Below are 16,123 nucleotides of genomic sequence, written 5' to 3'. Positions count from 1 at the left end.
GTAAAAAAAAAATAAGCGAAATTCTTTTTTGAACAAGCACGAGGCCTTGAACATTGCTACAAATAACCTCGAATCGGAATCATGTTGAAATCAAGTGGTAAGTGTTGTATGAACCTGGAGAAAGATGGAGTGAGCATTGTTTTTTTGGCAATGAACAGGATTTTTCACGGATCAGGACAAGGCTAACGCAGCCAATGCTTTCGAGCATGCCACAAAGACCCTCGTCGAAAAGAAGGCAAGAGAAAATTTGAGAAAGGAAGAAGAAAAGAACAGACCAAAATATGATCAACCAAGAGATGTTTTTATTAAAGACAAAAGCTCGGGATTGAGAGAAGATAAACCAAAAGCCGAAAAGAAAGAGGATAGTGACGACGAGTATGATTACTTGCTGGAGCAAGATGACGATGAAGAGTTAAGATCACTAAGAGAGAAAAGGCTTCAACAATTAAAAGAAGCCAACTCAAAGAAAATGGAATTAGTGAATACACGCCAACACACGAAATATGTGGAAATTGCAGAAGGTGACTTTTTAGATGCTGTGCTTAAAAGCAAATATTGTGTTTGTCACTTTTTCCACAAAGATTTCGAGAGATGCAAAATTGTGGACAAGCATTTGGGAATTTTATGTCAAAAGTATTGGCAAACAAGATTTGTGAAAATTAACGCTGAAAAAACTCCATTCTTTGTGACAAAACTTCAAGTACGAGTACTTCCATCGATTATTCTTTTCAAAGATGGTGTGGCTGTTGATAGAATCGTTGGATTTGAAGAACTGGGTGGTAAGGATGACTTTCCAACAGTCGCAATGGAAAAACGGCTCCTCATGTCGAAAACAGTTGGAACCGATTTGGAATTGTAAAAATTTTCGAAAAGCATTGTTGACTAAACTGACCCTGTATAATTTATTGCAAAACCGCAACTTGTTCAATTTCTTCATTTTGAATTTCAACAGCTTCTACAGTATTGGAAGTCTCCAATTTCTCTACGGTATCATCGGAAGGTTGTTGTTGCACTGACGTACTGGAATTCTCTTCACTTTGTTGTGTTTTCAAAGAGCATTCTTCTTGAGAGTTGGTGACATTCTCGGTTGATTCCAATGGTTCGGATTCAGCTTCGACTTTTTTCTGCTGATGATTCACAGCTTCTGGCGCTTCTTGTGTGGTATCAACTTGCTCCTCACATGTTTGATTCACCACCTGGTTTTCAGAACTATCCTCATGCTTTTTCTCGCTATTCACATCTTCAGACTTTTTCTTTTCTTTTTCAGCCTTAATTTGTGCTTGTTTTTCAACCTCTTGTTGTATCATGTGGATGACATGGTGAACCTTCTCTTGAGTCTCGGCAAAAACTGTAATCTTTGGAGGTTTGGTGTGAGAGATTTTGATTATCGTATCAGTTTCTTGTGAGAGAGATGATGACTTCTTCTTGAAAATTTGAGCAACCTTATTTTCTACAGAGATTGTTTGTTTGTGTTGTGTTTTTCTTTGATGTTCCTTCTCCTTTTCAATAATTACCTCAATTGCTTGTTTTGCCTTTTTAACATCATCTTGTTTGTAGCCAGAAATTCTCACAATATTCTTGTTTTTAACCACACTAATAATGGTTTTTGTATCCTGTTGTATCTTGTCACTAGAATTTAGTACGGCCTCCGCAAATGTTGCATTTTCCAATTGCACTTCGGTATGAGATGCCTCTTTCATCATGGAATTAACCATTTTTGAAGCGTTCTCAACACCCAAAGAAGTACCATAAACATTCACTAGATCGTTTTTCTTGTCGATTTGAGCACCAATAACACCATGAAGATTTTGAATTCTCTTTAAGTTCTCTCCCTTTACGCCGAATAGCAATTCCACCATGTCCTCTTGCGATTGGCCTAGTTTTGTAATTTGGATTGTTCTTTCTTGAACACCTGTGGTAATGAAATCATTGACCAATTTCTTGGCGTTCTTAACTTGTTCAGCAGAACCAGAAATTTTGCATACACCTTCCAACTTGTCCAAATAAATGTTTGCACTTGTCTCCTTTCTCCAGTGTGCGACAAGCTTGGTTAAAGGTACAAACATCTCTAATTTGAAACGAATAGAAGCAGAGGCGCTTTCATGTTTTTCCTCCAACAACTTTTGAATTGCTTCTTTTGCAATTGTAACATTATCAGGAGACCCCTTGATGACAATTTGGTTTTCAGATTTAACGATGGTTATTTCACAGTTTGAAGTCTTTCTAATGCTTTCAAGAGTGGCTCCTTTTTTTCCAATAACACGGCCGAGTACACTGCCCTCTTGAGAACTTGTATATGGAATAATTTCGGTACGAACAAGCGTTGAGAGCGTGTCCACTTCATCTCTCACTTGTAGTCTCTTGAGAGTGAGCTCTGCCAATTCGCTTTTAATTTCCGAACCAACAGCAAGCTGCTTTTTCTCATTATTCTCAATTTCTTGCTTAATTGTCTTTTTCTCTTTTGTGAGTTGTGCAATAGCTTTTCTCTTCTTGGAAATTAATTTGTTCAACTCCTCAACAGTATTAGTGTCTTCAGATTTGGATTTCTCCAAGACAAGTGGTTCGTATTGAAGTTTTGCCTTCTCCAAGTCTTTCTTGGCTTTTGTCACAGTTTTGTTAGAGGCCTCCAATTGCTTAACAGCTTGCTGGAATCTTTTTTGTACATCGTTGAGCTGTTGTAACAAACGATTGTACTCGTCGAATAATCTTTGAGAATCCTTCAATTTGTTGTACTTGGAACGAATTTGTTTGAGTTCTGATTGAGGAGTCTCTTGCGGATTGCTAAGAGTTGCTTCCATTTGAGCGAGCGACTCTGTAAACACTTGATACGAGCAAGGTAAGACTTGTTTTTTGGTTGCAACAGTTAATTTCTGATAAAGGTGGCCACGTGTTTTAAGAAATACATCAATTAAATTATAATGAATATATATGAATATATATGAATAGCCTCAAAACATACCAACTGAGAGCGTTCTTCATCAAGAAGAGATTTCTCATCTTCAAACTTGTGATGTTGAATCAAGGCTGTTTCATAGGCGGCTTCATAGTTCTTCAGATATTGGATATACTTGTGTTTTTCATCTCTATCTTTGGCTGTTCCCTCAATTCTAGCTTCCACCTGTTGAGTAAGTTCATCAATTTCGTTTTGAAGATCTTTGATTTCATTAGTGATTTCTTTCAATCGTTCACGACGTTCCTTCATTTCATCTTTTTGCTCGGAACTGGCCTGTTTGACCGTCTTTGCCAGCTCTTTGGTTTTTTGCGTGATGAGTTTGTTGAGTTCCGAGAGATGTTTCTTCTTCTCCTTTCCAACACGAATAGCCTCTCCAAGAGTAACAGAGACTTGCTGAACTGAGTTGTTGTTATTTGGGATGATGGATGACGATGATGAAGCCTCTTCCTGTGCGGCTGATTCGGAATTTGGTGAAGCACTTGCTGGATGATTGGAGAGCATTTTTTTGTTGCTGAACAACACTTCGTGTCTAGTGGGATTTCACCCTTGTTGATCTTTTACCATCTTGCTTTGTAGTTTTCGAAAAACCTCGGACAATAATAATAGTAATATAATATACACATTGTTTAGTGCTCAATCATAGTCAAAGTGATAGTGGTAGCTGCAGTCAGGTCACCCTCAATATGTTCCTTCCAAAAGGAATTCATCACTGTGATGATCATCCGTCATCAAATTGGAACCAAATTGGCCTCTCCAAACCAAAACAAAAAAATGCGTCGATTATTTGGAGGCTCCAAGAACAGCACGCCACCTCCTTCGCTCGATGAAACCAGCCAACGGTTGCAAGATCGACAAGAAGTGTTGGGTAAAAAGATCAAACAACTTGAGGCGGAATTGTCAAAATTGAGAGATCAGATTCGGAAGGCTCCGAACAAGGCCTTGCAAGAAAGACTGAAACAAAAAGCCATGTCCGTTTTAAAACAAAAGAAAATGTTGGAAAAACAACAAGAGTCGTTAATGGGACAACAATGGAATGTAGAACAAACGAGTTTTACTGTAAATACTGTGAAGGATTCGCTTGACACAGTAAACGCAATGAAGTCGGCCTCTAAAACAATGAAAAAACAGTTAAAAGAAATTAATATTGACAAAGTCGAAGATCTCTATGACGACATTGCCGATCATATGGAAGATTTTAATGATTTGCAAGAAGTCATGTCCAGAAACTATCAAACACCCGAGGAAGTAGACGATGAAGAATTGATGGCTGAACTTGATATGCTTGAAGGTGAAATGCAAGAGGACGATTCCTATCTGGATCTAGATCTCGAAGTTCCAACCAAGAGCATTGGAAATAAGAGCCAGACTTCCACAAAATCTCGAGAAGATGCTGAATTGGAAAAGGAGCTTGGAATGATATAATTTAAAATTTTGTTGTTGTTGTGTGAGCGTGACAGACAGCAGAGCATTTCATTCAGCACAGCTACAAATGTATTTTAACTGCCAATTCTTTTGAAATTTTGCTTATTAAATTTATTGTCATTATTCAACACATTGTGTTTTATAAAGCTAACACCATTTACATATTCAATTAATCATTCGAAATGATTTTCAAAGGTGGAGATTCAGAAAAAGAACCAAAACATTTTTCAAAAAATACTCCAAATACATCATCATCATGCCTGCTCTTCACAAAAAAGTTTTGGAGAGAAACCTCAACGCTAGTTGGAAAATATTCAAGGGTGATTTAGTGGAAATTACAACCGGAAAGGACAAAGGAAAACGAGGAGTTATTAAAAAGGTTTTACGTGATTCCAATAGAGTTGTCGTGGATGGATGTAATTTGGTGAAAAAGAACATTAGAAGAACGGAAGAGAGAGCAGGTTATTCCATCATGAAGGAATCACCCATTCATTGTAGTAATGTTGCTCTCATTTGTCCCGAAACTGATAAACGTACAAAAGTTGGTTGGCGTTTCCTGGAGGATGGTTCCAAAGTTCGAATGGCCAAAGAGTCGGGCGCTGTCATTCCAAAACCTGAACCAAAGAAGAGACTCAAACGACCAAGTAATCCATTCAAAGATACAGACTCTGCCGAGGTTATTAAAGTTACCTGGACGAAGGAGGAGCGAGAGCAATTGATAAATTATTATCTCATCAAACTTGAACAACAAGAAGTGGATCGACTTCAAAGACGTAGCGAGAAGGAAGAACAGAAACAAATGCAAAAGGAATTGAACGATAAATTATTCAACATGAGAGTACTGAAGAGAGCTAAAGAAATACTTGCTGAACAACAACAACAACAGGGATCACTATCAACTTTCAACATGTCGGAAGTGGAGGAAAAGACAAAGAACACTACTTTATAAGTCTTGTCATCATTCGACACACAACCAAAACAAGAACAACAACACACTCTCAACATTATTGGTACAACACAACAATAATGAGGAACAACACATCATCCCACAACAAGACCATTGGCTAGAGAGAAATAAAAACATGCAATTTTATTATTCATCATCATCGTCAAGGCTTTCAATAATTTAATTCCAAAAAATGAAGCGCTTTGCCCTTTCCACATTGTCAGGCCTGTCTTTCCGTTCTTTTGTGGGACTTCATCATTGCCGACAAGAAATTATTTCTCCCGTTATTGTTTCTTCTCTCCATAATACTCATAGTAACAACAACACCAATATTTCATCATTATCATTGCATCAAAATGGAACGAATAAATTTTCTATCAATTTATGTGCAAAGGATTCCTTCACCTCCACTTTGGATCCATACTTTGACCGTTTGAAGGCTGAAAACAAGAGCGAAACCGTTCCTAACTACAGAACACCAACACATACTATTCACTATGTCATCAATACTCTCAACGAGATGGGAAGAGCAACATCAGCTGACTTGTTCAAAGAAATTAATACAAAGCATCCCGGACTTCTTGCTAGTAAGAGACACCTGAAGAAGCTCCTCACAATTTTAAAAAAAGGAAACAATGTTGCAGCAGTTCAACCACTAAGAGGTCAATTAACGAACAAGAAAGTATCATTTGAATATAAATTAACAAAACACATGAAAAGACAATTACAGAAACCAGCTATGGCTCCTGCAGAAACTAGTGTTACAACAGAAGCTTCTTCCTCATCTAATGATTCTCTAGAGGATGAGCTTTTCAACAAGACCATGGAAGCTGTTCAAAAGGGAAATCAATAATTCTATTGGATCCTGTAATTATTATTATGCCCCTAGCAATTTTGGAATGACTTCTCAATAAAATTGAATTTCCACTGTTGGAATACTTTTCGAGTATTGAATGAATGACAATCAGATTGGTATTGAGCTTGTCAATATACTGGATGCAACAATATCTATTGAGGTTTTCACCATTTATTAATTCAACATCCTCATTTCAAACGAGCCAATGGATTCTAAATAGGACTCTGTGTACATAACTATGGATCCTCTCCACTCATAGGTTTTCATGGATCCAGAGTACACTTGTACATCTTCTCCATTCAAATAAACTCCATACAAATCATTTTGATACTTCTCTTCGCACTCACACAAGTACTCATACAGATCATCAGGAATTGCCTCCATTGCGAGTTCTAAAATCATTCGTCCACCCCCAAGACTCCAAGGATCACGTGAAAATTCAGCCTCCATTTCATTGGCATGTTCGTCCTTGTACTTGGCAAAACGACACTGATCCATATCATTCCTCAATTCAATCTTTTTCATCATTGAGAGGTATTCACTCTTCTCTCTGCACTCTTGAACCGATTCTAGCTGCATGTGTCGATACGAACATCCTTCACTTAATCGAATATGCTTCAACGGAATATGAGAGGGATAAAGTTGACAAACAATTTGATACGACTCTTGTTGAGTGTTCGTAATATTCGGCAGTTTTTCACAATATTCATAACCATGCATGTCCTTAGTGATGGCATCGCTACTGCTACTGCTGTCCTTATTCTCGACACCATCATTGTTTTTATACTTGATTAAGTAATTCTTCATGTAAAAATTGAACATTCCAATGTGGCAGCAACCAGGAACTTTAATTTGGCACCAAGAATTCACAGTTGGAATGATTTCCTTAGTGAATGAGAGTCGAACTTGAATTGGTTTCTTGTGCTTGAAGGATTGTGGTGTACGATATTTAGCTAAATGATGGTGTGGTTGTTGAGTTGAAATATATTTTCCAACTTTTAATCCATCATAGTTCAATTCAAGGAGATATTTGTAGCCACCGTTATGATTGTTGTTAAGGAGCTGTTCCTCCTCTTGTGTGTCGCTAATGATCGGAAAGGGTATGGATTCTTTATCATCACACGAATGTTCATACCAAGAAGAAGAAGAAGAACTTATTGGATTCCAACAATCGTCGTGTGAATGCTGAACTCCATGATTGCTTAATTTTCGTCTTGAACCATGAACACGATGTAAATGATGATGATTTACATCCTCTCCACTCCTGTAAGGCTGATGATGACGAACATTCTGTTTTTTCAAAGATTGAATTTGTTCGGATATATTTTTCTTGAAAATTCCTTGAAGACTTTCATCGAGCAATACGTATTGATGATACCATTGATGTAACTCATTGATGTGTTCTTTGCCATCATGCTGCTGTGAGTTGCGTTGTGAATGGGTAAACGTGGACATTCTTCAATCACTCAATTTTTTCTTCTTTTTCTGATACAGTTCAATTCCGAGAGGTGTGATGATCATCAAGCGAGAAATGTCTCACCAACAACAACAATTATTCAATGGTCATGAATTTTACAGGTTACATCATTGAGTACCAGTAGTAGTGTTGCATTAGTATTGAATAAAGTTCAACAAATTTCCGAATGACTGGTTGAAAAGCATTTGGCTTGATGAAGCACATGAGAGGGTTGGTGAAAAAGTGTAATTTCTGTCACCTCCCAAAGAGTCAATCATTATAAGCATGAATGCAGCGTTGAAAACAACGCAAACCCTCTTATGAAGAGTGCTCCAATCACCTTCTGGTATTTGAAGCAAATCATCCCAAAATGTGTATTCACAATGGAAATGATGTTAACTTTTGGAAAAAACACAAATCAATTCAATCCACCATTTGAATAATTTCAATGATGACAAAAAGTATATATTGCAGACAGAGAGAACAAACTGGAGTTCAAGTTTACAAATAAGGCTTGGTGGACGGAAGTCAAAGAGATCGATTTGGTCGGTGATAATCCAATTCAATTCGTCATGATGACTATCATGCAAGATCACGATTACTAAACATGACTATAATTGATTGCCCTGATCCAGCAAATCACCAAAGCTGTGCAAAACTCAACTCTGGTAATTCATCTTTTTCTTACATACTTTCAGAAGTGCATAAATTGCCACACAAGTTGTTGTATTTCAATTTCACACAACAAAAAACAAATCCTTTTTTCAAATCAATCAACATGCAACGTGATACTAACGCAAACTTAACAAGTGGTGGAACTCTCCACAACATTAAGGAGAAGATTCAAGTATGTACTAATTATTTCATCACAACTCTTATTAACCACTCACTCGTCACACCTTGCGCCACTTTCCTTATTTGCTAAATCACCAAAATCAATGGCGTTCACTCTGAAATACCATTCATTCATTCCAGCACCCTTTCAGACACGATACTGATTCAAACATTACCTTCCCAACCCATGAGCAGAAGAAACAGTTCGAACATCAACCAACTACGGGCGCTGGTCTCGGTAGTACTGATGTTGGTGGTACAAGTACTGTTACAAGTACCACTGTTCCTCCATCTTCTGGTTTGAGCACGGGTACTACCTCTTCAACACTTGGAACAACATCCAACATTCCAAGAGAAAGCGAGTATGATGTCAATAAGAAGAAGTGGTAATTGATATTTTGTTGTTGTTGTTGAAAAGTTTGTTTGTACAGCTGAAGAATGAAGAAGAAATCACACAAATTTGGAGCTTGTCTGATTCAACATTCATCAAGACCCCTTGAAAGAATCAAGCTCGAATTGTGTGTACACCATGTAAAAAGAAATCAACAACAACACACAAATAAATCACTTGGATGCGCTTTCCAAAACAAAAATGTTCCTTTGATTCATCAAGTCGCAAAGGGCGTTGAAAACAATGATCATGGTGCGTCATCATGATGGAAGAAGAGCTCTCTGAGTCGCTGTGTCACACTCGAGAGAATATTGCCCATCTTCCACATTCGGAATGCAACGCCCAATTTGTTCGTCGTCGATGAGATTGTAAAAAAAATGAACAATGAAAATGTTTCAGAGGATTCAGCATCAACTTCTGTGTTGATGAAGCCACCACCATGTCTGGCTTCTTCCAAGATGGACACCTCCTCCGATGTAACCAACAACACCCATTTTTCGGAAGAGGATGGAGCTCATGAAATGAATGGCTCTTTATCCACAACCACAACAACAGCTAATTCATTTCCACTGCCGTCAACAATTACGGCTCCTTCTGCCTCCGATTCGATGGAAACTACGAACGGAATGAATTTGAATTCTTTGTATCAAAATTCAAATAAGACAGAGTCGCCTTGTACATCATCGTCGTCTTCCTCTTCATCATCGTCGTCGTCAAGTCTTGAACATACAGGTCATAAAAACCAAACCAATGGAGAAACCACAGGTAAAACACATCAAAACACAAAAAAATCATCTCCAAACGAACAAGATGAAGCTAAATTAACACCTCCTACAGAAGAAACAACCACACAACCCGAAGCAAAACAATCCTCTGTCGGCAATTCTTTGGTCACCACAGCAAGAAGCAAATTAAAAAAGGCCACTAAACCCGATGCGAAAAAACAAAGAGAAAAAATCAAATTAATAGAAAATAAGACTCCATTCAAGCCTGGTGCTACAAATGTTCTAATATCGCAGGCATGGTGGAGAGATTGGAAGGAATATGTAAATTATTCAGACGATGAACACCCAAAAGATAAGAAAAAGCATAAAGACAACCATCAACATCGAAAGATCGGACCTCCAGGACCAATAGACAACAGCGACATGATTGACAAAATAATTATTTACAGGGGATTTGATATCTCTCATCCATATGCAAGCGAGTTTACAAATTTGAGCCGAGACGGATCAGTGCTGTTTACCTTGTTGTTAAAGAAACACATCATGGGTTCTCAAGACTATGAGATTATCACTGAAGAGGTTCGTATTCGACGTACTTATATTCATTAGCTTATGCTTTTTTAGAGCTATGATTTACTGTCGTCATGGTATGGGGAATGCAATGGTAACCAAAAAATTGTCAGAAAAGTCATAATCGATGGTTTGGAGAATAATCAAATGAAACGTTTAGAGATTCATCCATTATTGCTGAAATTATTCATGACAAATGAACAGGGAAAGGTTTTGAAGAATACACAACAGATCATTCTTGTCAGTAAGAAGATGGCCACACGAGATTTAAAATTACTTGGTCACATTTTGTTTAATATTGAGAGAGGATCTAAGCAAAATGCGATAAAAAATTGTAGATTGTGGAGTTTTTTGGAAGGAAGCCCAGCACGTTGCATTGCTGATAGTGACAGCCAAACTCTTGAGAAGGCAAAATTAGTCGATGGTCAAAACGTGGTTTTCGAATTTAGACAACCAGGAGGTGAATTTCCACTGGATTCTCGAGAGAAGAGTGAGAATAGTGACGAAAGTGAAGAAGATGAAGAGGAAAAGAAAGGAAAATTCTCAGAAATTTGGGATAGTATTAAAGACTATTCCTATAGCGCCCTGGGCATTGCAACTAGTGCCTCTGGAAAGAGCAAGAAAAAGGGGCTCTGTGGCTTACGAAACCTGGGTAATACCTGCTTCATGAATAGTGCTATTCAATGCTTAAGTAATACGGTACCTCTCAAAAATTATTTCTTGAGTGGCCACTATGCAAAACACATTAACACAAGTAATGTACTCGGAACAAAAGGAAAATTAGCAAATAATTTTGCCACTTTGATTAAGGAAATGTGGAGTGGTGGTTCATTGTATTCACCTGTCAATTTCAAATATGCCATTAGTCAGTTTGCTCCACAATTTTCTGGATATAATCAACATGATTCTCAAGAATTAATATCTTACTTATTAGATGGACTTCACGAAGATCTCAACAAGGTCAAAGATAAGCCATATATTGAAATGAAAGATAGTAATGGAAGACCTGATGAAGTTGTTGCCAAGGAAGCATGGGAACAACATTTAAAACGAAATGATAGCATCATTGTTGATCTATTTCAAGGTCAGCTAAAATCAACTCTTATTTGCAACAGTAAGTACTACGATGTGCTTGTTTTATTTGAAGAAATCAATTTCATTCTCAACAATCGGCTAATTTTCACACATTTACTCTCCTGTACAGTTTGCAACAAGATTTCTGTGAAATTTGATCCCTTCATGGTAAGTTTTCAAGTTGAAAATATGATCTCAATTAGTTAACACTTTTTCAGTACCTATCGGTTCCTGTTGGAAAAAGCATGCCATTCCGAATGGATGTCATCCTAATGAATACAGAAGGAGGTTCCAGAGCAACAAAATATACAGTTGAACTTCCAAAGCAGGCAACAGTTCAAGTTCTTGCAACTCAATTCGCCAAAGTGAGCGGAAGAGACCCAAACAAAGTCATGTTCTTCACAATGGCAGGATTTTCTGTTGGAAGAGCTCTTGAATTGAACGAGAGTGTTGGCGTTATTGACCCAAATGCAAGATCCACTCCAAAAGTGTTGTGTGTTGATATTCCAGATGATTATTCTGAGGATAAATATTTGATTATTCACATGAGACAACGATATCCAAATACGGGAGGAGAAACGCTTTTCAAGAATGTTGGAATACCCTTCATTTTGTTTGTGAACAGAGAGATCACAACCAAAGAATTTTATGGTATTCTTTGGGATCATTTGCAACGAGTAGCTAAGAAGACACCAGAAGATCCCGAGTCCAACATTATTCCAACTCCAGAGAACGAAGGAGAAGAATACACCAACGAACAAAAATTAGAAATTTTACGAAAGACTGTATTTCCCACCTTTGACCCTGAAAATATTCCTTTCAAATTATCTGTTATTGACAAGTCTGTTGAAGTTGTTGCCGATTGTGGTGGCATACCGATACTGTACAGTGATGAAGAAGATATGGTCAGAAAATATTTATTAGAACATGACAAGTATATTTTCTCTGTTGATTGGTTGGATGTATCTTTCCTCAAGACAAAAGAAGCTGTTACTGTACATTTGCAACATACACATGTTGAGCAACCAAACTCAAAAATTGGTCATATTACTTTGGATGATTGCTTGAAAGTGAATAGTGAAATGGAACAATTGGGACAACGAGATCAATGGTACTGCCCTCGATGTAAGACTCATGTGTGTGCATTCAAGCAATGTTGCATTTGGTCTAGCCCAGAAATACTCATCATCCATTTGAAGAGATTTGGATATAATCGTCTTGGAAGAGAAAAAGTGACGACATATGTCGACTTTCCAATCTCCAATCTAGATTTGAGCGATTATATGGTTCAAGCTCCTGAGGACCATATGCTCTATGACCTTTTTGCCATCAGTTGTCACACAGGAGGATTGGGAGGTGGCCATTACTACACTTATGCTAAAAATTGTGAAGACAACAAGTGGTATTGCTTTAATGACTCCTCAGTCACTCATGTCCAAGAAAAGGAAATCAGAACATCAAACGCTTACTTGCTCTTCTATCAACGAAAGCATGATACGAACAGCCGAGAAGTGAATGTAGAATTTCAATAAAATTACTGACATTTTTCAAAAAGAGTGTGAAAGAAACAGAATTGCATCTTGACATTTCATGACCATGGATAAGGATTGTTTTCTCGCCTTTCTCTTTGATTTTCTGAAAATCTGTTGAGAAGAAAACACAGCGTTGTAAATCACCTGACAAAAGTCACTTCTATAAAAAAAATCTCAACATGAAAATGCTTGACTCTTTGGATTTTGATGATTTGCTCTTCGAGCAAGAGAGCAAGTCTGAATCATCAGGTACCTTGTATTCAGATCTCAACCTCGCATCCTCATCCCAAGAGGATTCCTTCAATATTAATAATTCTGAACGGAACGATGAACTCCAATTCATTCCCAGTGATGATGATCGTCATTCAAAGACTTTCGTTGAAATTAAGAATAACAATTATTATGATCTGATTACAAGTAATAACTACGTCTACGAAAATAATAATAACAACAACGAATTATTTGCAGAATATGATGATCCATTCCATTCGTTGGCGTTGATGCCTCCAACCGCTACTCTCATGAACGAACATCCACAACAATATGTTGATGAATTTGGACAAGTAATGATGATGGCTGTTTCTCCTTCCATTTCTACAGCTGCTGCTATGACGACCACCACTACTACCAGTAGTATCAGTACTGAAAAAGTAGTGGGATTCATGATGAACCCGTTATATCCGATGCTGGCTGCTGCTTTTACATTCGGCACCACTCGTGAGTTGGCTGATCTTCAAGTACCACCTCCTCTTTCACAACAACATGCTCTAATAATTGGAGCACCCTCTGATAGTCCCAAAGAGGAGGACCACTTGTTGTGGTTGTCATCGAGTCTCTCTCCATCCTGTGCCAACGAGAGTCTTGATGATGAAAATGACAACAACAAGAAGAAGAAGCGAAAGAGAGGCTCCACTACTACTTTGACCAACACCACTTTGGAGGAGCAAGTAGAAAGTAAAACCAAGAAGAGAAAAGCTCCCAATAAGAAGAAGAAGAAGAAACAATACGAGACCAAACCAGCTTCTTCCGATATGACTGTTGTTACTGGTGGTGTTGTGGATTCTTCTTCCTCCTCCTACACTGGTAGCGATGATCATTCAGAAGAAAGCACTAACGGCACTCAACAACAGAATTGGTATGACAAACTCTCCGCTTCAGCGACTTATTTAGAGTTGGAACTTGAGAGTGATGGCTCTCTTCCAACCCATACAGTCCATCTACACACGTACTCGACTCCGAGACGTCAGTATGGGCCAAAACCAACAGATCTCATCGATGAACATCAACATCTCCACTATGAGCAAACACTTAAAATTTCAATTGAACCTCTCTCCAAAGACACCAAAATCCTCAACAACAAGATTTATGTTTCTTTGAAGGGTATCTTGAAGATGATTCCAAAACCTCCCAAGAAATATACCTGGATCAAGGTTGAAAATTCAACAAACCCACCTCTTTTCTTGTATTGCCAAACAGGCAAAGCAAAGGGTGTTCATAACATTGTGAACATTTCTTCAAGAGGTGGAACTGTTGCCTCCAGAACAGGCATATTGAACAAATATTCACCTTACGTTATGAAACCCGTACACTATGAATTTATTACCAATCATTGCTCAGAAACTAGCCATGGATTAACAATTCATTGACTTGTTTGAAGAACAGTGTTTGAGAGTTGTCTTGTCTGCGTTTGAAAATGTACACGTCTACAAAGAGTCAAATCACATTCTGTGAGAGTTTGGGTTTGACTTTTTGTTGATCTGTACATGAAATGCTGGACAAGACAACTGTGTGTTCTATCTTATAGAAGTTGATAGGAGGTTTGTAACAAATAGACCATCTTGACTACCAAAAGATGTTAGGATGATCTATTTGGTACCTTCCTCCCTTCTTTTATTTGATAGAACGTATTCTCATTGTACAACATTCATCACAAAATATTAACCTCAATAAACACAGTGATCAGAAATGGAGATTTCTGTATTAATCGCCAATCAGGTTCATGTTGATGAAAGAATTGAGTTCATACCGAATGTGTACTGAACCTCTCAAAAAGTTGCATCTAGTCACTAAAATGGTCATTGCTTGTGCTCATGAGTTCACTGGAGACTTGTTGCATCTCATGTATGAGCTCTTGTTATGGAGTCCTCAAGAGAATATGGAAAGCCCACTTGAAAATGGAAATGGTATTTCATCACAATGTGCAAATTATGGCGCCAGTGCATGACAACTTGACAGCAACCAGACTCAAAAAAAACAAGAAAATAACTCTCGTCTTCCAATTTAACTTCAAAAAAGAATGAAGCCTTCATCATCCTCCTTGGAGAAGAGAAAAGCCTTTGAGAATGACAAGCCTTTTCTTCCTCTCACCCAATCATCCTCCCTACAACCTCAGCACGATCATTCCTCTAAGGACTCAAAACATGCTCAACCACATCATCATTCATCCATCATGAATGTACCTTCCACCACACATGTGCAAGTTGACACTGAACGTCCTCCACTTGACACAAGTCCTTCTTTGAATCTTCTTCCGTCGAACAAGACTTCACTCTTTCCATCCGATCCCTCGACAAGCCTTATTGTCTCTCCTCATGTGTTCACTCCCAATCTCTCATTGTTGAGCTCACCACCATTTTCATTCTCCAACTCGGACGAGTCTTCGTGGTTACCTTCGGTGACTCAACTCTTGGATGAACGACTGGATTTGAATGCATTCTCATCAACAACGACCTCAATTTTAGATCAAGGAGAGGCTTTTGTTCAACTTTTGGAACGAAGAGGAATTGATTCTCCCAATAAGGTAAATTTGAATGGACCATTGAGAAAAACTACAAGATTGGTGGTGCCGTTTCCAACATTGTCAAGCACTTCAACAACATCGAACATGTGTCAGGCTTTACCTAATTTATATTCAAACATTGCAGACAGCAGTCAGCGATTTATTCCAATGAATCTTACTAGTCAAGTATTTTTCACTCGATTGAATTTATTGGATCAACATCATCCAACGAATGCTCAATCAGGATGTTCATCATATCCAAGCATGAATTATGTAGACACACATCGGAAACATCTTAGGGCTAGTAACCAAACATGTAATCAATCCAATACCAATAGACCTCGTGTCACACCTCAACGATGCCTCACACCAGAACAAAATCGTCCTTCATCACCTCCCTCCGTGAAGAAACAGTATCGAAAAGTGAAAAGAGAAATGACATCCTCGAAAACAATCGTTCATTCGGCCTTTTCATCACCAAGAGGAATCACAAAAACGTCGTCGAGAAATGAATCAAGAAGAATATTGGTGAATCGAGTCGCTCAATTATTTCAACATCAAGACGAAGAAGACGCCCTTTAAATG

The 16,123-nt window shown here is 38.0% G+C and overlaps 10 protein-coding genes across 10 annotated transcripts; 8 read left to right on the top strand and 2 right to left on the bottom strand.

The window, feature by feature from the left end:
- Positions 1-81: 81 nt before the first annotated feature.
- Positions 82-859, top strand: FDP41_011278 (uncharacterized protein; the record flags this gene model as incomplete). Its single annotated transcript, XM_044701668.1, has 2 exons — positions 82-97; positions 159-859. The coding sequence occupies 2 exons, from the start codon at positions 82-84 to the stop codon at positions 857-859; spliced, it is 717 nt and encodes a 238-aa protein (XP_044567061.1).
- Positions 860-902: 43 nt separating this feature from the next.
- On the bottom strand, positions 903-3,454 carry FDP41_011277 (uncharacterized protein; the record flags this gene model as incomplete). The annotated part of the gene is made up of 2 exons (XM_044701667.1): positions 903-2,870; positions 2,960-3,454. The coding sequence occupies 2 exons, from the start codon at positions 3,452-3,454 to the stop codon at positions 903-905; spliced, it is 2,463 nt and encodes an 820-aa protein (XP_044567060.1).
- A 270-nt stretch (positions 3,455-3,724) lies between these two features.
- FDP41_011276 (uncharacterized protein) lies at positions 3,725-4,375 on the top strand (the record flags this gene model as incomplete). The annotated part of the gene is made up of 1 exon (XM_044701666.1): positions 3,725-4,375. The coding sequence occupies one exon, from the start codon at positions 3,725-3,727 to the stop codon at positions 4,373-4,375; it is 651 nt and encodes a 216-aa protein (XP_044567059.1).
- A 256-nt stretch (positions 4,376-4,631) lies between these two features.
- Positions 4,632-5,324, top strand: FDP41_011275 (uncharacterized protein; the record flags this gene model as incomplete). Its single annotated transcript, XM_044701665.1, has 1 exon — positions 4,632-5,324. One exon carries the CDS (start codon positions 4,632-4,634, stop codon positions 5,322-5,324), a length of 693 nt encoding a protein of 230 aa, XP_044567058.1.
- Positions 5,325-5,514: 190 nt separating this feature from the next.
- On the top strand, positions 5,515-6,174 carry FDP41_011274 (uncharacterized protein; the record flags this gene model as incomplete). The annotated part of the gene is made up of 1 exon (XM_044701664.1): positions 5,515-6,174. One exon carries the CDS (start codon positions 5,515-5,517, stop codon positions 6,172-6,174), a length of 660 nt encoding a protein of 219 aa, XP_044567057.1.
- A 177-nt stretch (positions 6,175-6,351) lies between these two features.
- FDP41_011273 (uncharacterized protein) lies at positions 6,352-7,632 on the bottom strand (the record flags this gene model as incomplete). The annotated part of the gene is made up of 1 exon (XM_044701663.1): positions 6,352-7,632. The coding sequence occupies one exon, from the start codon at positions 7,630-7,632 to the stop codon at positions 6,352-6,354; it is 1,281 nt and encodes a 426-aa protein (XP_044567056.1).
- A 779-nt stretch (positions 7,633-8,411) lies between these two features.
- FDP41_011272 (uncharacterized protein) lies at positions 8,412-8,857 on the top strand (the record flags this gene model as incomplete). Its single annotated transcript, XM_044701662.1, has 2 exons — positions 8,412-8,480; positions 8,609-8,857. The coding sequence occupies 2 exons, from the start codon at positions 8,412-8,414 to the stop codon at positions 8,855-8,857; spliced, it is 318 nt and encodes a 105-aa protein (XP_044567055.1).
- A 378-nt stretch (positions 8,858-9,235) lies between these two features.
- Positions 9,236-12,759, top strand: FDP41_011271 (uncharacterized protein; the record flags this gene model as incomplete). Its single annotated transcript, XM_044701661.1, has 4 exons — positions 9,236-10,162; positions 10,208-11,267; positions 11,358-11,395; positions 11,446-12,759. 4 exons carry the CDS (start codon positions 9,236-9,238, stop codon positions 12,757-12,759), a joined length of 3,339 nt encoding a protein of 1,112 aa, XP_044567054.1.
- A 185-nt stretch (positions 12,760-12,944) lies between these two features.
- On the top strand, positions 12,945-14,405 carry FDP41_011270 (uncharacterized protein; the record flags this gene model as incomplete). The annotated part of the gene is made up of 1 exon (XM_044701660.1): positions 12,945-14,405. The coding sequence occupies one exon, from the start codon at positions 12,945-12,947 to the stop codon at positions 14,403-14,405; it is 1,461 nt and encodes a 486-aa protein (XP_044567053.1).
- Positions 14,406-15,055: 650 nt separating this feature from the next.
- On the top strand, positions 15,056-16,120 carry FDP41_011269 (uncharacterized protein; the record flags this gene model as incomplete). Its single annotated transcript, XM_044701658.1, has 1 exon — positions 15,056-16,120. The coding sequence occupies one exon, from the start codon at positions 15,056-15,058 to the stop codon at positions 16,118-16,120; it is 1,065 nt and encodes a 354-aa protein (XP_044567052.1).
- Positions 16,121-16,123: the final 3 nt, after the last annotated feature.

Source organism: Naegleria fowleri (genome assembly GCF_008403515.1).
Source record: "Naegleria fowleri strain ATCC 30894 chromosome Unknown tig9, whole genome shotgun sequence".
Taxonomy (NCBI): domain Eukaryota; phylum Heterolobosea; class Eutetramitea; order Acrasida; family Naegleriidae; genus Naegleria; species Naegleria fowleri.
The sequence above is the reverse complement of the archived record's forward strand: the minus strand, read 5'-3'. Positions and strand labels throughout refer to the sequence as shown.